Genomic DNA, 20361 nt, shown 5'->3' with positions numbered 1-20361 from the left:
GAGCTGACCCTGTGCTAAAGTGTATAAGAGGCAACACTGGGACTGAGAAGGAGGCTTTGATAACGCTGCCCCATCTCCTTCCTGGCACCCTGTTATGCCAGGTCTCTCATCCCCAAAGAAGTGCCTGACCCCTACCTATGCCCAGATCCATGGAAATAGGCCAGTCCTAGATGTCCTCCCCTTGGGGCCCACACCACTAGTTGGTTCATCTGATGGACCCTGAGTGTGTCCAGCATTTCCACCAAAGCATCTCTGGGGTAGAGGAGAGTGAATCTGGACGCTGGGAAGGTGGACATGGGAATGAAACCAGAAGTATCAGGCACAAGTCTCAAGTGTCTTTGAAATGATGTTTTCTTTACAGGGTGTGCAACTTCTGCATTCCTCTCCATATTTTTACATAAAAACATTGAAGATATCATTTGTGTGATATTTGCCTCCAAAATCTTTGAGAAAAATGCAAATGCATAAGGAGTATGGGTCACAGCCTTGGGAGCTCAGACCCCAATTTGAGGAACACAGGGGGGGTCCCCTCATTTTGATGGTGCCTTTTTGGACACAGCTGCTCTACCCACAAATTTTCATGCACAGATACCACTCCACCCCCTGGTTCCGAGAGGCATGTGGCACTAGGGCCACCTGGCGAAGGGAGTCAGGTGGGCTTGCCGTATCCCACACCTCACACCCCAACGTTACCAATGTCTGGTTACCTACAGGCTGCCTGTACCCTGAACAACTGTTACAGGTTATCCTCTGATGAGTGTGGCTGCATCCATGCCTCTGTTTTCAGGGGAAGGGCTTCAGAGGCGGCACTGGGCTGAGTACTGCCGGGTAGCAGGTGAAATCTTGGGCTGGGCTTGGAAACCAACTGGCTTACCGCTTACCAGCTGTGTGACCTCAGGATAGGGATTTAGCCTCTCCAGGCTTCAGCTTTCTCCTAAGAAAAGTGGATATGCTCATAGTATCTCTCTCAAAGGATTGTTAAGGCGATTAAATAAGATCGTGGGGAATTCCCTGGCAATCCAGTGGTTAGGACTCTTTTTACTGCCGAGGGCACAGGTTAAATCCCTGGTCGGGGAACTAAGATCCTGCAAGCCTCTCAGCATGGCCAAAAAAAAAAAAAAAGAAGAAATAAAACTTAAAAATAATGAGATTGTGGGGCTTCCCTGGTGCGCAATGGTTAAGAATCCACCTGCCAACGCAGGGGACACGGGTTCAAGCCCTGGTCCGGGAAGATCCCACATGCTGCAGAGCAACTAAGCCAGTGTGCCACAACTACTGAGCCCACGTGCCACAACTACTGAAGCCCACGTGCCTAGAGCCCATGCCCTGCAACAAGAGAAGCCACCAGTGAAAAGCCCACGCACCGCAATGGAGTATCCCCCGCTCAGTGCAACTAAAGAAAACCCACACGCAGCAATGAAGACCCAACACAGCCAAAAATAAAAATAAATAAATTTTTAAAAAGTGAGATTTTGCATGTAAAGTACTTAACACAGTGCCTGGCATAGGGTAAATGCTCGTACACTGTTGTTTGTGCACATTTAAGGGCAGCAGTCAAGTTTTCTGTGTTGTGCAAGGCTCCCGACCTACTACAGCCACATATCCCTTTCAGCCGAAGCAGTGAACATAGGAATGAGGAGTCAACATGCAGAAGGACGGACATCACAGACAGGAGGGCAGGGAAGCTCAAACTGAGCACATTGCTAAGTGGTAGGTCTAGAACCTGCAGCTGGAAACGTCAGCGAGGGTGTCAGAGGATGTCCCTGTGGTGCTGGGAGCGTGGGTAGCACTTGATGCGTGGGCACGTGGTCATGAGTGGGAAGCAGTTGCTAGAAACCCAAAGTGAAACAAGCAGTCTGTACTTGTGAGACGGCAGGCCTCCATAATTTCCACCTAATGGTGGCTTCCAGGAGGTCAGGGCATTGAAACCAAGAGACCCGCCTGGAATCTGGAATCCAGGACATTTTGTCCGGGCCCGAGACTGAACCCTCAGAGGCCATTCCCTCCTACTCCATGGAGGACCTCCTCCTTGCTCCAGACACACACCCACACTCTGGCTTCCAGCCTACAGGGTGGGGAATGGGGCGGAGTTATTACTGCCATCCTAGTGGCTGTTTGGAGGAATTTGATCCTAAGACATTAGGCTAAATTCATGTTTCTTCCCAGTGCGGGCAGCTGATCCTTCCCTGCCCCTTGGGCAGTAAAGCTCTGGCTGAGGCAGGTCCTTTCACATCATTGTTGATGAAATTGCCTATTATCCGCAGTGCCTTGACAACAGCTTGGAAAAAATGTGACTGTCCCAGCACCACAGGCATCCTGGGCCCACACCAATAGCGTGAACCCATTTTCCTTGAATGGACTGAAGTTGGAAAGGCAGGAGTCAGGCTCTGGGGATTTGTGCCAGGTATGGGATAGCTGGAGAGCATCAGCTTCAGGCTCCAGCTCAGGCCAAAGCTGGTGAGCAAGATACTGGGGGGAAGATGTCCCTGCCAGCCCCCACTCAGGGCTCCCAGCTCTGCAGAGAAAGGCCCTGGGACCACAGAAAAGGAGCTTGGGGAGTTGGCAAAGCTTTTGGAAAGTAGCTGGTGAAACTCAGCTGAGTGCGTGGGACGCTGGGTGATGGACCTGACTCCTCATCTTTGATAGGAGGATGCCAGGCTGCCTGGCCTCGTCCAACTGCACTGACCCGGATTAGTCATTCCCAGAGGAGAGAGGACGCTTTTCACGAGGTACAGAGGTCTGGGAGGACTCACTCACGGCAGACATCTCATTCAACACTCATGCATTCAACAAATACTTATTGAAGAACTACTATGTGCCAGGTGGGTGGGTACCCAGAGTATAGAACCAAATAAGAGTGCTTTCTGACTTTAAGGAATTACCAATGTAGTTCAGGAGCCCAGGTTTCTGGACTGTCCAGTCAGGTCGTCTTGAGTGGTGGCAGGCCTCACTTTATACTGGCACCAACTTCCTGAGTCCCAACGTGATGTTGTGGGACAGTATCCCTGGCAGGCACATCCCTGATGGGCAGCTCCCAGTCTGACTGTGTTGTCTCTGGCTCCTCCTCCATGCTTGGCTTCCAAACCACTATATACATATTTTTTTAGTTTTAAATTTTATTTATTTATTCATTCATTTATTTTTAATTTTTTGAATTTTTGAATTTTATTTTATTCATTTTTTTATATACCAGGTTCTTATTAGTTATCTATTTTATACATATTAGTGTACATATGTCAATCCCAATCTCCCAATTCATCCCACCACCACCACCTCCTTTCCCCCCTTGGTGTCCATATGTTTGTTCTCTACATCTGTGTCTCTATTTCTGCCCTACAGACCAGTTCATCTGTACCATTTTTAGAGATTCCACATATATGCATTAATATATGATATTTGTTTTTCTCTTTGACTTACTTCACTCTGTATGACAGTCTCTAGATCCATCCACGTCTCTACAAATGACCCAATTTCGTTCCTTTTTATGGCTGAGTAATATTGCATTGTATATATGTACCACATCTTCTTTACCCATTTGTCTATTAACAGACACTTAGGTTGCTTCCATGAGCTGGCTATTGTAAATAGTGCTGCAATGAACATTGTGGTACATGCCTCTTTTTGAATTATGATTTTCTCAGGGTATATGTCCAGTAGTGGGATTGCTGGGTCATATGGTAATTCTATTTTTAGATTTTAAGGAACCTTCATACTGTTCTCCATAGTGGCTGTATCACTTTACATTCCCACCAACAGTGCAGGAGGGTTCCCTTTTCTCCACACCCTCTCCAGCACTAGTTGTTTGCAGATTTTCTGACAATGCCCATTCTAACTGGTGTGAGGTGATACCTCATTGTAGTTTTGATTTGCATTTCTCTAATAATAGTGATGTTGAGCATCTTTTCATGTGTTTGTTAGCCATCTATATGTCTTCTTTGGAGAAATGTCTATTTAGGTCTTCTGCCCATTTATTGAATGGGTTGTTTGTTTTTTTAATATTGAGCTGTATGAGCTGTTTATATATTTTGGAGATTAATCCTTTGTCCGTTGATTCGTTTGCAAATATTTTCTCCCATTCTGAGGGTTGTCTTTTTGTCTTGCTTGTAGTTTCCTTTGCTTTGCAAAAGCTTTTAAGTTTCATTAGGTCCCACTTGTTTATTTTTGTTTTTATTTCCATTACTCTAGGAAGTGGATCAAAAAAGATCTTGCTGTGATTTATGTCAGAGAGTGCTCTTCCTATGTTTTCCTCTAAGAGTTTTATAGTGTCTGATCTTACATTTAGGTCTCTAATCCATTTTTTTTTTTTTTTTTTTGAGTACGCGGGCCTCTCACTGCTGTGGCCTCTCCCATTGCGGAGCACAGGCTCCGGACACGCAGGCTCAGCGGCCACGGCTCACGGGCCCAGCTGCTCCGCGGCATGTGGGATCTCCCCGGACCGGGGCATGAACCCGTGTCCCCTGCATCGGCAGGCTGACTCTCAACCACTGCGCCACAAGGGAAGTCCTCTAATCCATTTTGAGTCTATTCTTGTGTATGGTGTTAGGGAGTGTTCTAATTTCATTCTTTTACATGTAGCTGTCCAGTTTCCCCAGCACCACTTATTGAAGAGACTGTCTTTTCTCCACTGTATATCCTTGCCTCCTTTGTCATAGATTAGTTGACTATAGGTGTGTGGGTTTATTTCTGAGCTTTCTATCCTGTTCCATGGATCTATATTTGTTTCTGTGCCAGTACCATAGTGTCTTGATTACTGTAGCTTTGTAGTATAGTCTGAAGTCAGGGAGTCTGATTCCTCCAGCTCCGTTTTTTTCCCCTCAAGATTGCTTTGGCTATTCGGGGTCTTTTGTGTCTCCATACAAATTTTAAGATTTTTTTGTTCTAGTTCTGTAAAAAATGTCACTGGTAATTTGATAGGGATTGCATTGAATCTGTAGATTGCTTTGGGTAGTATAGTCATTTTCACAATGTTGATTCTTCCAATCCAAGAACATGGTGTATCTCTCCATCTGTTTGTGTCATCATTGATTTTGTTCATCAGTGTCATAGTTTTCTGAGTACAGTTCTTTTACCTCCTTAGGTAGGTTTAATCCTAGGTATTTTATCCTTTTTGTTGCAGTGGTGAATGGGATTGTTTCCTTAATTTCTCTTTCTGATCTTTCGTTGTTAATTGTATAGGAATGCAATAGATTTCTGTGCATTAATTTTGTATCCTGCAACTTTACCAAATTCATTGATTAGCTCCAGTAGTTTTCTGGTGGCATCTTTAGGATTCCCTATGTATAGTATCATGTCATCTGCACACAGTGACAGTTTTACTTCTTCTTTTCCAATTTGTATTCCTTTTATTTCTTTTTCTTCTCTGATTGCTGTGGCTAGGACTTCCAAAACTATGTTGAATAATAGTGGTGAGAGTGGACATCCTTGTCTTGCTCCTGATCTTAGAGGAAATGCTTTCAGTTTTTCACCATTGAGAATGATGTTTGCTGTGGGTTTGTCATATATGGCCTTTATTATGTTGAGGTAGGTTCCCTCTATGCCCACTTTCTGGAGAGTTTTTATCATAAGTGGGTGTTGAATTTTGTCAAAAGCTTTTTCTGCATCTATTGAGATGATCATATGGTTTTTATTCTTCAGTTTGTTAATATGGTGTATCACACTGATTGATTTGTGTATATTGAAGAATCCTTGCATCCCTGGGATCAATCCCACTTGATCATGGTGTATGATCCTTTTAATGTGTTGTTGGATTCTGTTTGCTAGCATGTTGTTGAGGACTTTTGCATCTATATTCATCAGTGATATTGGTCTGTAATTTTCTTTTTTTGTAGTATCTTTGCCTGGTTTTGGTATCAGGTGATGGTGGCCTCATAGAATGAGTTTGGGGGTGTTCCTTCCTCTGCAATTTTTTGGAAGAGTTTGAGAAGGATGTGTGTTAGCTCTTCTCCAAATGTTTGATAGAATTCACCCGTGAAGACATGTGGTCCTGCGCTTTTGTTTGTTGGAAGATTTTTAATCACAGTTTCAATTTCATTACTTGTGATTGGTCTGTTCATATTTTCTGTTTCTTCCTCGTTCAGTCTTGGAAGGTTATACCTTTCTAAGACTTTGTCTATTTCTTCCAGGTTGTCCATTTTATTGGCAGAGTTGCTTGTAGTAGTCTCTTAGGATGTTTTGTATTTCGGTGGTGTCTGTTGTAACTTCTCCTTTTTCATTTCTAATTTTACTGATTTGAGTCCTCTCCCTTTTTCTTGATGAATCTGGCTAAAGGTTTATCAATTTTGTTTATCTTCTCAAAGAACCATCTGTTATTTTTATTGATCTTTGCTATTGTTTTCTTTGTTCCTATTTCATTTATTTTTGCTCTGATCTTTATGATTTCTTTCCTTCTACTAACTTTAGGTTTTGTTTGTTCTTTGTTCTCTAGTTCCTTTAGGTGTAAGGTTAGATTGTTTATTTGAGATGTTTCTTATTTCTTGAGGTAGGCTTTTATTGCTATAAACTTCCCTCTTAGAACTGCTTTTGCTGCATCCCATAGGTTTTGGATCTTCGTGTTTTCACTGTCCTTTGTCTCTAGGTATTTTTTGATTTCCTCTTTGATTTCTTCAGTGATCTCTTGGTTATTTAGTAACGTATTTTTTAGCCTCCGTATTTTTTTTTTTGCGTTTTTTCCCCCCCTTTAATTGATTTCTAATCTCATAGTGGTGTGGTCGGAAAAGATGCTTGATATGATTTCAATTTTCTTAAATTTACTGAGGCTTGATTTGGGACCCAAGGTGTGATCTATCCTGGAGAATGTTCTGCGTGCACTTGAGAAGGAAGTGCAATCTGCTGTTTTTAGATGGAATGTCCTATAAATATCAACTAAATCTATCTGTTCTATTGTGTCATTTAAAGCTTGTGTTTCCTTATTAATTTTCTTTCTGGATGAACTGTCCATTGGTATAAGTGAGGTGTTAAAGTCCCCCACTATTATTGTCTTACTGTTGATTCCTCTTTTATAGCTGTTAACTGTTGCCTTATGTATTGAGGTGCTCCTATGTTGGGTGCATATATATTCATAATTGTTATATCTTCTTCTTGGATTGATCCCTTCTTCATTATGTAGTGTCCTTCCTTGTCTCTTGTAACATTCTTTATTTTAAAGTCTATTTTATCTGATATGAGTATAGCTACTCCAGCTTTCTTGTGATTTCCATTTGCATGGCATATCTTTTTTCCATCCCCTCACTTTCAGTCTGTATGTGTCCCTAGGTCTGAAGTGGGTCTCTTGTAGACAGCATATATATGGGTCTTGTTTTGGTATCCATTCAGCGAGCCTGTGTCTTTTGGTTGGAGCATTTAATCCATTCACGTTTAAGGTAATTATCAATATGTATGTCCCTATTACCATTTCCTTCATTGTTACGGGTTTGCTTTTGTAGGTACTTTTCTTCTTTTGTGTTTCCCACTTAGAGAAGTTCCTTTAGCATTTGTTGTAGAGCTGGTTTGGTGGTGCTGAATTCTCTCAGCTTTTGCTTGGTTGTAAAGCTTTTGATTTCTCCGTCGAATCTGAATGAGATCCTTGCTGGGTAGACTAATCTTGGTTGTAGGTCCTTCTCTTTCATCACTTTAAATATATCATGTCGCTCCCTTCTGTCTTGGCGAGTTTCTGCTGAGAAATCAGCTCTTAACCGTATGGGAGTTTCCTTGTATCTTAGTCATTTTTCCCTTGTTGCTTTCAACAATTTTTCCTTGTCTTTAATTTTTGTCAATTTGATTACTACGTGTCTTGGCGTGTTTCTCCTCGGGTTTATCCTGCCTGGGACTCTGCCCTTCCTGGACTTGGGTGGCTATTTCCTTTCCCATGTTAGGGAAGTTTTCGACTATAATCTCTTCAAATATTTTCTCTGGTCCTTTCTCTCTCTCCTCCTTCTGGGACCCCTATAATGTGAATGTTGTTGTGCTTAATGTTGTCCCAGAGGTATCTTAGGCTGTCTTCATATCTTTTCATTCTTTTCTCTTTACTCAGTTCTGCAGCAGTGAATTCCAGCATTCTGTCTTCCAGGTCACTTATCCGTTCTTCTGCCTCAGTTATTCTGCTATTGATTCCTTCTAGTGTATTTTTCATTTCAGTTACTGTATTGTTCATCTGTTTGTTTGTTCTTTAATTCTTCTAGGTGTTTGTTTTTTAATTATTCTAGGTCTTTGTTAAACAATGTTAAGCATTTCTTGCATCTTCTCGATCTTTGCCTCCATTCTTTTTCCGAGGTCCTGTATCATCTTCACTATCATTATTCTGAATTCTTTTTCTGGAAGATTGCCTATCTCCACTTCATTTAGTTGTTTTTAAGTTTTTTTTTTAATATAAATGTATGTATTTTATTTTATCTATTTTTGGTTGCATTGGGTCTTTGTTGCTGCATGCGGGCTTTCTCTAGTTGCAGTGAGTGGGGGCTACTCTTCATTGTGGTGCATGGCTTTCTCATTGAGGTGGCTTCTCTTGTCGCGGAGCACGGGCTTTAGGCGCGTGGGCTTCAGTACTTGTGGCTTGTGGGCTCTAGAGCGCAGGCTCAGTAGTTGTGGCACACGGTCTTAGTTGCTCCTTGGCATGTGGGATCTTCCCGGACCAGGGATCGAACCCATGTCCCCTGCACTGGCAGGCAGATTCTTAACCGCTGCGCCACCAGGGAAGCCCCATTTGTTTTTCTGGGGTTTTATCTTGTTCCTTCATCTGGTACAAAGTCCTCTGCCTTTTCACTTTGTCTTTCTATGAATGTGGTTTTCCTTCCACAGGCTGCAGAATTTTAGCTCTTCTTGCTTCTGCTGTCTGCCCTCTCCCAAACCACTTTAGCCACGACTTTTGCAAACATGAGAAAAAGCATCTGTGCCCAAGCTGTGGAAGGAAGTTACTCATCAGGGCTACTGTAAATGGTTGTATAGTTTGTACAACCGGCCATCAAAGTAAGTGGGGCTGAAATTACCAAGACCTGTGCCCACAGGTCTAGCATCAGCCAGAGGACTGGTTTTTTTGTTGTTGTTGTTGCTGTTGTTTTCTAATTCATCACAGTGGGTAGGTCCCACAGGGAGAATCTTTTTCTAGTTGGCACAAAGGCATCTCATAGGCTAGAGGGGACCTGTGATTACCAGAAGGACCTAGAACAGGAGAAATAGAATCATCACCCACCATTAGGTAACTCTCTGAAAAGCCGGAGAAGTCAGCTCTGCTTAGGGTCCTGCTGCTTCTATTGTATGGAAATACCCTCTCCCAAGAAATCGCCAGAGGCCATTGCAAGGGATTGGTTAGCCTGAGCTACAAGGCAGTCAAGCTACGTTCTGAGGTGACTGGGAACGTTTCAGAGGGAGAGGCCCCATTTCCCAAAGCAACTTGAGAGCTGACCTGAATCCCTATCTCCCAATTCCCAGGCTGTCCGGTGCTGAGGAGCACATTGTTTTTATGTGCCCAGCCCACCCCATCAGCTCTGAGGTCACAGCCATGGTGGCCAGGTGAGCCAAAGGACCCAAGGTCAAGAGAAAGGAGTAGACAGTATCCAACTCCCGTGACCAACAGGAGACTTCTAAGACGGGCAAAGGGGAGGCGGGAGGAGCAGGACCCTCATCTCTCCTCAACCACCAGGGCCTAGGTAGATGGGCGCAGAGGCCCGGGGGAGCACCCAGCAACCAACAATTCAAGGACACAAGGACACCCACACAGAGGCACTGCAAAGACTTATTGGGATAGTAAGATGAATAGATTTAATCATTCTTGTTTGAAAAACAAGACATAAATTAGTATATATATAGAATTTATATATTTTATGTAGTATATATACTATGTACAGACATTAGAAAATATGTTCTCTCCGTGAAGCCGAGGGAGAGGTGAAGGATGGCGGTGGAATGAATGACACAGGCGGGGCCTGAGTGGTGAAGGGGCAGGATCAAGATGTTGGGAGAAGAGGCAGACCACGTCAGCAGGCAGGCTCGCGGTGGTCGCGGGGGGGGAACGGTTCCCCACTGGCTGCATCTCTGGCCCATTAAACAACTTGGTCCTGTGGGAGGAGAGGCAAGGAAGAGGGGGCTGGCTTTTGCAGAAGGAGCTCCCCTAATCCTTGCCGGGAGGAAGCGCCACTCAGGGGGTCCTTTATCGCACTCGGGGATACCAAGGATGGGTGCGGGTTAAGCACAGTGTACATCTTTATAAAACTCACATAAGAACGGAAGGTTTCACGTGAGCCTCTCACGGAATGATGAAAGAGAGGCAGACACAGGGCACGAGCTTGTGGGAAATGGGGGGTATGGAGAGGTGGATGAGAAGCAATCTATACAGAAGAAACATTGGCTTTCTTTGTTCCCTACAATGGGCAATTAGTAGGGACTCCGTGTCTTCACTCCCAGGAACGTTGTAGTGGGGGCGGTGACGGCAGCAGATGTGTGTCAAGGAGGATGCTAAACAGTGTGGATTCCCTTCCAGATGACTCCGGGGGAGTGGGGGGGGGGGAGAGAGAGAGAGAGAGAGAGAGAGAGAGGTGCCGGACTGCACCAGGTAAGGCGCTCAGCTTCTTTTCTTAGAGAGACAAATCCACAGGGTCAATACACAGCCAAAAGCATATACTCAGGGTTAACATATCACGCTAGCTTCCAGAAGTTTAAGATATAGTCATCAACAGCCCCCCTGACCCCTCCCCCCCACCCCCACCCCCCACCCCCCACCCCCCATCTGTAGCTAAGTCGGACTCCTAAGGACAGTCTGTCTGGTAGAGAGATGTTGAGAGGAGCCGCACGCCGGCAGCGACAGCCCCTGCGCTGGGCTGGGCCAGGCGGGCTCTGAGGCCTGCGCTGGGTCTCCCCAGGGCAGACGTGTTCACCAGGTACCTTACCCAGAATGAGCGGGGTGATCCCAGATGCTTGCTCCCTAGTGGACCGAGTCGCCCTGCCTGTCAGCGAGGGGCAGGGCACTTTGGGGATGGCTGGTGTGGAGCTACTGGGCCCGGGGGCGAGCGCTCCCTGAGGCCGCCAGCCTGCTGGGCCGGCTACAAACAGCTGAGCGCGGCTGTTTTCTGCAGACCCACTACCCGGGCACAAGCCCTCCGGGGTGGCTCCTGCCGAGTTAGTGTGAGCCCAGGGTGGGTGGGCACGTCTGGACTGCGTGCCCGAGCCTCTCCGCTCGCTCGGCGCTGTGGCCTGCTGCTACTGCCACTGCTCCCCAGAGGGGCACAGGAGCCAAGAGGAGCTCAGGGCCCACGGGCCCCCTGCTTCAGGCCCGCCTCCCTCCGGCTACCACGATGGAGCAGGAAGAGGACCTGACGTCACGTCTCAGCCCTAGAGAAGAGAGGCTATACAGATCTGCGGCGGGCGTAGTGATGGGGGAGGGGGGGCCTTGGCCCTCACAGTGACGCCCAGAGGCCAGGGAAGGGGTGAGGATACCCGGGGTGGCAGTTGCCGGGAGCCCTCAGGGACAGCCTCAACGCACAGAGCTGTCACTCCCTGGAGACTGAGGGCTCTGGGACCCTGACTGGCCCAGCAGACACCCATACTCACCACAAGATGCAAAGACCACAAAGCTCAAACCTGGGGCCACGGTTGGGGAAGGGGGGCAGGCCCGGGCAGATGGCCTACTTGATAAGGGTTTTTAAGGAGCGGGTGAATGTGCTCATAACAGTCGCTGAAGTGGGGGAGTCCGGTGTGTGCCCCGCGGCTGCTGCCTGCTGCTGCTGCTTAAGGCTCCGGGCGGTGGACTCCTCGGCTGCGCGCAGCAGGAAGGTGTAGTTCCTCACCACCTCTTCCACCTTGGCCAGCAGCTCTTGGCGCTGGGCCTCAGAGCGCACGATGAACACCAGCCGCACGAACGTTTCAATGAGGCTGCTCAGCACCTGGAAGCTGCCCGTGATGGCCGCCAGCATGTGAGTGGGGCTCTTGTCCACGTTGGCCACGCGGCGGCAGGAGGCCCGGAGCTCCTTGAACTTGAGAGCCAGCTCGAGCTTGTACTCAGAGATCTGGGAGACGTAGGGCTTGGGGGCGCGGGCCTCGGGGCTGGCCACGCACTGCCTCAGGACCGTCAGCAGCTCGTTGGTGTCCAGCCGGGCGGCCAGGAAGCCGTCAGGCAGGCCGTAGGCATGGGCCCGCAGGGCGTTGATCTTGGCCAGGCTCCCCTCGAAGGTGGACACCCGCAGGTCGATCTCCTGGGTGCGGGAGGCCTCCGGGCTGCTGCAGGTGGCGGCATCCAGCACCTGCAGGGTCCTGCTCACCACGGGCACCACCTGTTCGTCCAGCTTCATGCCGGGCAGGATCTTCATGGGGATGGAGTAGGAGAGCTCGTCCTTGCCATCGCTGGTGTCATCCGCCATGTCGCACTTGCGGTAGTAGAAGCAGTAGCGGATGGAGCAACACTTGCCGCTCTCGCTGTCCTCGTCCAGCTCCGCGGGCTTCCGGTACACCTCTTCCGGCAGTGAGAACACGGCCATCTGTCTGGGGCCTTTGGTCTCAGGGGCAACGTGGACGTAGGAGGGGTCTCCCAGGGTCGGGGATTCCAGCGACATGCTTTTGGGACCCACGCCTAGGGGGAGGCCTGCCTCTACCTCCTTGGCCTCCCTGGGCAGCATGCCCAGGGGTGGGTGCGGGTAGACGTCCGAAGTCAGCGAGGCCCTGTCGCCCTGGTCCAGCTCACTGATGCTGTAGCGGCGCATCAGTTTCCTGTAGTTGGGAGCTCCTAGACACTCGCCCCCCGAGGCACATGTGGTCAGGCATGAAACCCCGCTCTCAGGGTCCGATCGGCACTCTCGGGATTCCAGGCTGGTGGAGCGGATGCGCCGGACACTGGTGGGGCTGCCGAGGCTCAAGCCTAGGCCGGCCTCTGGCTGCCTCTGGGTCGGGGGGACCCTGTCCCTCTCCCTCCCCCGGAGGCCAGGCACCGGCGTCTGGGGGGCCTGAGGCCGGGCCCCCCGGCACATGCGCTTGCAATCACAGCTGCGCCTCTGCTCTCGGGACATGCCGGGCCCCTGCTGCACGGGGCTGCTGCGGAGCTGGCAGCTGCAGCGGCCTGGAGCTGGGGGTTGCAGGTACTCGGTGCCCGACAGCTCCCCCTGGCTCGGTGGCTTGAGAAGTTCCTCAAGGAACTCCAGCTCATACTGCTTCACCTTCTGCAGCTGGGCCTGCCGCTCATCGGTCTCCTTCTTCTGGCGGGTTGGGAAGGTGGCAGAGAATAAGTTGCGGAGCCGGAAGGGACCCCGGGACGATTTGGGCTTGGTGGGGCCTTCGGAGGCCAAGTGGGTTCCATCCAGGGTCGTTTCGATCTTTCTGGAGGGCATGGTGCTCACCTGCCGGCTGGCAGCCTGAGGCCTCAGCGGGCTCTGGCCTCGCTGCTGACAGCTGGGGCTCTGGCCTCGCGGCGGACAGCTGGGGCTCTGCAGAACCATGGGGTAGCCGGCTCGGGGGACCAGGCTGGTGTCTTCAAGCTTGCTGCTTTGGGGGGTGCTCTCCAGCTGCCCCTTCTCCCCCTGGCCGGAGACGGTGCCCTGCTTGTGCAGGGAAGGCTTAGCACCCTCAGGCCCGCCCTTGCCCGCCACCTCCCCGGTACCTTGCTTGCCCACTGACTCTCGACTCACTCGAGAAAGATAGCTTTGGGGAGGGAAACTTTGAATAGGCAGCCTGTCCTCTTGTGAAGAGAGGTGCAGGCTATCAGCTCGGCTGCCTGTCGGTGCTCTGGAGCCGGAAGAGACTTCTGGGCTCAGCTGCGGCTGGGAATTCCGTGAGGCCTCTGGAGCACTGGGACTCATTTTGAACTTAAGATTCTTATTGGCACTGCCGCTCATCATGCTAACTTCTGGCCTTCCCATGCTGACCTCTGACCTCCCCATGCTGGCCTCTAACCTCTCCCCACTGTTGGGGGGGCTCCCCAAGGCCCCGCCAGGGGCAGACAGACTCTTAGTATGAACCACCTGCTGTAGGGTGGCCGAGATGATGGCTGGGGTCACACTGCCCTTTGGGTCCAGGATAAGCTTGGGGCTCAACCTGACCTCCTTGGGCAGGCTCTCCCTTAGCTCAGAGACCTGCTCTTCACTGAGGGACGGTGTGGCCGCCCTCAGTGACATCTCTAGGCCCGCCCGAGTGTGGCCAGGCCCTTTGTCCTCAGGAACTGGGGACAGCAGGCTCAGATTCTTCTGCTCACTCAGCTGAGGGGACAGTGCTGGGTGCACAGCCAGGGCGTACGTTCGCTCGTTCTGTGGCTGCGCCTCTGACGGGGGCACCTTCCTCCGAGCACCAGGGGCGCCAGGACTCTGGCCTGTGACAGCTGGCTGGAGGGATGGGTTGGGATCCGGGCGCCCGAGAGAGTAAGGGGCCGTGAGAACGGCCTGGGCTGCACAGCTCTGGATCCGGAAAGGCAGGTCCTTGCGGGCCAGGAGGCTGTCCTTGTTGAGATGCTGGGCCAGGAAGTAGGTGGTATTCTGGTGCTGCTTCATGGCTGACATCACCTCCGACATGTCTGTGAGCTCCGAAGAGTTGGTTTCGTGGCCCGAGTCCAGCGACGATTCAGGGGTGATTGTGGCCAGCACAATCAGACCTGGAGGGACAGGGATAGGGTCTGCAGCATTTACTTGTGTCAAGTCCTTTCCAACCATATGTAGAGAGTCTATGAGGGTCAAGGTTAGTCAGCAGGATTTCAAGCTGGAAAAAACCAGTCAGGCCTGGGGGGCCTGCAGGGCTGAGGGTGGGAGGTCGGGAGGGGAGGAGACAAAGAAAGGCAAGCTGGGAGAGGGGTGATGAAGGGCTGGAATCCGAAAGAGAAACAAAAGAGGCCTAGAGAAGATCTGGGCAGTTTGATGGCAAATTAACATGCAGATCACAGGCAAAACAACATGCTAATCATCACTATTTTTAGATTCAACAGCTAGGAAATTTTTGTTAATTGTCCTGAAGAGAGCCAGCAAAGAGAGCTCCCTCTCTCCCTGGCCCTCCTCATCTGGCCAGGCCTGCCTACAGTCCCCGCAGCTGAGGCCATTTAGCTGAGCTTGGCCTCTCTCTGGCTATCACATGGGCCTCTAGCCTGGGAGCAGCCAGTGCTTGGAGCTCCAGACTCTGAGCAAAGAGAAATGCCAGGCCCGGGGGCCGAACACATGGGGGCTGCCCGACACCAAGGATGCGCTCACATACAGAAAAGGCAGGTACTCGCTCTGGTCAGCGAGGCTCCCTCTGACCCCAATTGCTTCACCCTCTCTGTCCACACTTGCCCTCGCCTCACAGGCTTTCTCATATGCCTTATTCCTCCCTATTTCCTTCCTGTCACTGTATCACTGACCTCTTTGTTTGAAGGCATATGTGTGTGGAAGGATGTATGTGTGACTATGGGTGCGTGTCTGACATCCGTGTTTGTCTACAAGATGGATGTATGTGGGTCTATAACAGGGAATAGCATGCATGCTGTATAGTTTGCCCATCGAAGAATAATAACAATAATAGTGGCTACCACTTACAGAGTCCTTACTATGTGCTAGGAAGTGTTTATGTACTTTGCATGAACGATCTCATTTAATCCTCACAACAACCCTACGTGATAGGACTATTGTTCTCAAATCCATTGAAGATGACAAAAGTGAGGCTCAGAGAGGGTTAAGTGCCTTGCCAAAGCAAAGGTGACACTGAAAGTGGTGAAGAAGCCAGGACTTGGATGCGTCTGAGAGCCAAAGCTCTTAGGCGGATAAAGGTCTCAGCCCTGAGCGGTGAGGGCTCCTGGCTCCCCTGATCCCAGGTCCCTAGGTGGTTAGTTGGTCATTTTGTTTTTCTTCCAGTCATATGCATGCTGGATGTTCTTTGCCTGTCTTCTATATGTCTCACAATCTTGCTCTGATCCTCCATCCTGGCCTGGCTCCGTAGCTGTCACGGCCCCAATCCCTGGGGTCCATCGGCAAGACATTTCCAAAGCGATAGGAATGGTGAGAGCCAGAGCTCTAGCGGGGGCTGAGCGGTAGATCCCTGCCGCAGCTTCGTCGCTCCCCCGACCCTACCTGAACTGTCTCTGGCCCATCCACTGCCCTGACACACCACGCTGACTTTGACCTCTGCCCGGGAAGAAGAAATGTCACCTGCTGGGTCTGCCTGGCCAGGAGAAGGAAAGGGAGGCAAGAGGGAGGAGGAACGCGCTGTTACCTGCAGTCTGAGGGGCTGGGGGGTGTGGTCCATCCTCTGAGGCTGCCAGGGCTTCCAGAGCCTGCAGAGTGGACACCAGGGCATCATCTAGCTCCTGGGCATGATCTCGGACTGTCCGGGTCTGCACGCTGTCAATCAGTGTCACCGGAATCTCATCGTACAGGAGCCCACGCAGGTGGCGTCCTTGCTCCTGGCTCTGGACGGCCCGGCGCTTGGGGTCCTCTTCATCAGAACTGTTGTCTCGGAAACCAGGAGGTGGGGCAGCAATGGAAGGCAACAGCGAAGTGCTCTCGTCTTCCTCCTCTTCCTCCTCCTCACTCCCGGGGGGTGGGAGGGACATCAAGTCTACCATATTGTCACGAGAGGAGCCAGACCTCCCACCTTTGCGAGGGCCCAGCTGCTCCTGGAGTTTGGCTTTGCAAGAGTCACAGTAGAAATTCAGGGCTTCAGCCCCAAGGGAATTGTCCAAAGTGTAGGACCGGGCCCTGCTGGCACAAGGCTCATGGTCTAGGCTAGCTGCATCAAAGTCATCAGGGATCACATAACCTTGGCCAGAACTCTTGGACGTGGGGTCAGACTTGGTCCGGGGCCTGGTCTCCTCAAAGAAGATTAAGTTCTCATTGACATCTGTCCGGCTTTCCTGATCCTTCCTTTGTTCCCGCATGTGGAGGTAGCAAAAGCTGACAAGCTCAGAGTCGGCAGGCGGGGGCGTGCAGCGGCTCGACTTCCTGGGGCTGGTGCCCATGCTGCCCACATAACTACTCTCCTTTTTCCCCAGGTGGCCCCCAGTGACAGGGCGGTGGGCGCTGTGCATGTAATCTAAACCCAGAAAGAGAATCAACACATGAGCCCTGGTGCTGAGGACTGTGGCTGAGTTTCCTTGGAGTCTCGGGCCTGGGTCTCTGGAGCCCAGTTGGGTGGTAGGTACTGAGAGGGAGCATTATCTGGCTGCCAGAGAGGAGGGCAAGGGGCAGCCACGCTGCTGCTGCCCCTGAAAGTAAAGTGAGTGGAATCAAATGGCCTGGGCTGCTAATAGCCCCATCACCTGTGAAATGGGAAAAGGCATGGGCTGGGGTGGAGGTGAACACCTTGGTATCTGGGCACAGCTGGACTCTCACACGGGTATGTCTGGTCTGAGAGTCAGCTGTAGGGTGAGGTTTGTTTTATGTCCCCCCTGGAACTGTCCCTGTCTCAAACCCCAATCTATTCAGGACCTGAACCACCCCCAGTGCTCTGTGACACTCGTGTTATGCTGGATCTCTTGAGGCAGAAGGAAATGAATCTGACAGGTTAGGAGTGGTTCAGTGGGCAAGTGTAAAGTAGGCTAGTACAATCCCAAGAGTGTGTATTTCAAAGAGGATTTTCGATGGAGAGGCCCTAAAAGAATAGAGCCCTACTAGTAAAATTCAGTATATCTGAATGTGTAAAGCATATGAGGGATACGCTGGGATGTGGGAGGAGGGTAGGGGGAGCATTTTTGTCAACTCCTCAAATCATAGCACTTCTCTGTATTCATACAGCGCTAGGCTGCCTGCTCTACATACATGTGGCAAAATGTTCTAGTCAAAAGTTTTTAACGATGGTAAGTGCGTGCATCTGTGAATTATCCATAGCAAATGCTTTCTTTCTGGTTTCTCTCCTTTAGTCTGTTTTGGGGACCCCTTCCCATGTTATCTGTGAGAATATACTCAGACAATGCCAATTCCCTTTGCTATCAGCAGACAGACAGACAGAGATGGCAGGCATTAACTTAGGCTAAAGTCATAAACATGATCCTATTTAATCCTCACAACAACCCAGTGAGGTAGGTGCTATCATATCCCCATTTTACAGACAAAGAAACTGATCCATTCGTTCTGTGACTTACACAAGGTCACATGAGTTGTAAATGGCAGTATGGATTCTTTTTTACTTTTTTCTTGGCCGTGCCACGTGGCTTGTGGGGTCTTACTTTCCCGACCAGGGATTGAACCTGGGCCCTTGGCAGTGAAAGCACAGAGTCGTAACCACTGGACCGCAAGGGAATGCCCTGGCAGTCTGGATTTGAGCCCAGGTTTGAGGGTCTACAAAGCCCATGTTTCTTTTTTTTCTTAAACATCTTTATTGGAGTATAATTGCTTTACAGTGGTGTGTTAGTTTCTGCTTTATAACAAAGTGAATCAGTTATACACATACATATGTCCCCATATCTCTTCCCTCTTGCGTCTCCCTCCCTCCCACCCTCCCTATTCCACCCCTCTAGGTGGTCACAGAGCACCGAGATGATCTCCGTGTGCTATGCAGCTGCTTCCCAGTAGCTATCTATTTTACATTTGGTAGTGTATACATGTCCATGCCACTCTCTCACTTTGTCACAGCTTACCCTTCCCCCTCCCCGTATCCTCAAGTCCATGCCCTAGTAGGTCTGTGTCTTTACTCCTGTCCTGCCCTTAGGTTCTCCATGACCTTTTTTTTTTTTTTTTAAATTCCATATATATGTGTTAGCACACGGTATTTGTTTTTCTCTTTATGACTTACTTCACTGTATGACAGACTCTAGGTCCATCCACCTCACTACAAATAACTCAATTTCGTTTCTTTTTATGCAAAGCCCATGTTTTTTAACCATTACCCTATAGTTCATCATGATTCTTAAGATGCTGGGGAAAAAACAATCTCAAATGCCCTTCAAATTCCAGCTGGACAGGGTCAATGTGTCAGCGTTGCTTTTTATTAGTGCTTATAGTCATCACAAAAGCATGGTGCTGTCACTTAACAATGGAGCCGTGAAATACATGAAGCAAAACCTGACTGAATTGAAAGGAGAAATACACAACTCAACTGTAATAGTTGGAGACTTCAATACCCTACTTTCAATAATGGATAGAACAACTAGGCAGAAGATCAACAAGGAAATAGAGGACCTGAACAGCACTATAAACCAACTAGACCTAATAGAAATCTACAGAGAAAGGGGGAAGATGGCAGAAGAGTAAGACGCAGAGATCACCTTCCTCCCCACAGATACATCAGAAATAACATCTACACGTGGAACAACTCCTACAGAACACCTACTGAACGCTGGCAGAAGACCTCAGACCTCCCAAAAGGCAAGAAACCCCCCACATACCTGGGTAGGGTAAAAGAGAAAAGAAAAAAGACAAAAGGATAGGGACGGGACCTGCACCAGTGGGAGGGAGCCATGAAGGAGGAAAGGTTCCCACACACTAGGAAGCCCCTTCGCAGGTGGAGACTGCAGGTGGCGGAGGGGTGAAGCTTCGGAGCTGCGGAGGAGAGCGCAGCAACAGGGGTGCGGAGGGCAAAGCGGGGAGATTCCCGCACAGAAGATCAGGGCCGACCGGCACTCACCAGCCCGAGAGGCTTGTCTACTCACCCGCCGGGGCAGGCGGGGCTGGGAGCTGAGGCTCGGGAGAGGACTGGGGTTGGCGGAATGAACGCAGCCTGAAGGGGTTGGTGCACCACGGCTAGCCGGGAGGGAGTCCAGGGAAAGGTCTGGACCTGCCGAAGAGGCAAGAGACTTTTTCTTCCCTCTTTGTTTCCTGGTGTGCAAGGAGAGGCGATTAAGAGCGCTGCTTAAAGGAGCTCCAGAGACGGGCGCGAGCCGCGGCTAAAAGTGCGGACCCCAGAGACGGGCATGAGACGCTAAGGCTGCTGCTGCCGCCACCAAGAAGCCTGCGTGCGAGCACAGCTCACTATCCACACCCCCCTTCCGGGGAGCCTGTGCAGCCCGCCACTGCCAGGGTCCCGGAATCCAGGGACAACTCCCCTGGGAGAACGCACGGCATGCCTCAGGCTGGTGCAGTGTCACGGCGGCCTCTGCCACCGCAGGCTCGCCCCCCACTCCGTGCCCTTTCCTCCCCGCGTGGCCTGAGTGAGCCAGAGCCCCCGAATCAGCAGCTCCTTTAACCCCATCCTGTCTGAGTGAAGAACAGACGCCCTCCGGCGACCTACACACAGAGGCAGGGCCAAATCCAAAGCTGAACCCCAGGGGCTGTGCGAACAAAGAAGAGAAAGGGAAATCTCTCCCAGCAGCCACAGGAGCAGGGGATTAAATCTCCACAACCAACTTGATGTACCCTGCATCTGTGGAATACCTGAATAGACAACAAATCATCCCAAATTGAGGAGGTGGACTTTGAGAGCAAGATTTATTATTTTTTCCCCTTTTCCTCTTTTTGTGTGTATGTATATGATTCTGTGGGAGATTTTGTCTGTATAGCTTTGCTTTCACCATTTGTCCTA

General features: G+C 50.1%; 1 protein-coding gene across 1 annotated transcript in view; it reads right to left on the bottom strand.

The window, feature by feature from the left end:
* Nucleotides 1-10714: 10714 nt before the first annotated feature.
* The window catches only part of FRMPD3 (FERM and PDZ domain containing 3), an 86901-nt gene continuing 77254 nt past the window's right edge, over nucleotides 10715-20361 (bottom strand). Inside the window, exons 15-16 of the mRNA XM_032618955.1 lie at nucleotides 16120-16938; nucleotides 10715-14536 (exon numbers count right to left, since the gene is read on the bottom strand). Coding sequence (XP_032474846.1) covers nucleotides 11592-14536; nucleotides 16120-16938 — 3764 coding nt within the window. The 3' untranslated portion in view covers nucleotides 10715-11591. The remainder of the gene's footprint in view (nucleotides 14537-16119; nucleotides 16939-20361) is intronic.

The sequence above is a fragment of the Phocoena sinus genome, chromosome X, assembly GCF_008692025.1.
Source record: "Phocoena sinus isolate mPhoSin1 chromosome X, mPhoSin1.pri, whole genome shotgun sequence".
Classification (NCBI taxonomy): Eukaryota; Metazoa; Chordata; class Mammalia; order Artiodactyla; family Phocoenidae; genus Phocoena; species Phocoena sinus.
This window is presented reverse-complemented; position numbering and strand designations above follow the sequence as displayed.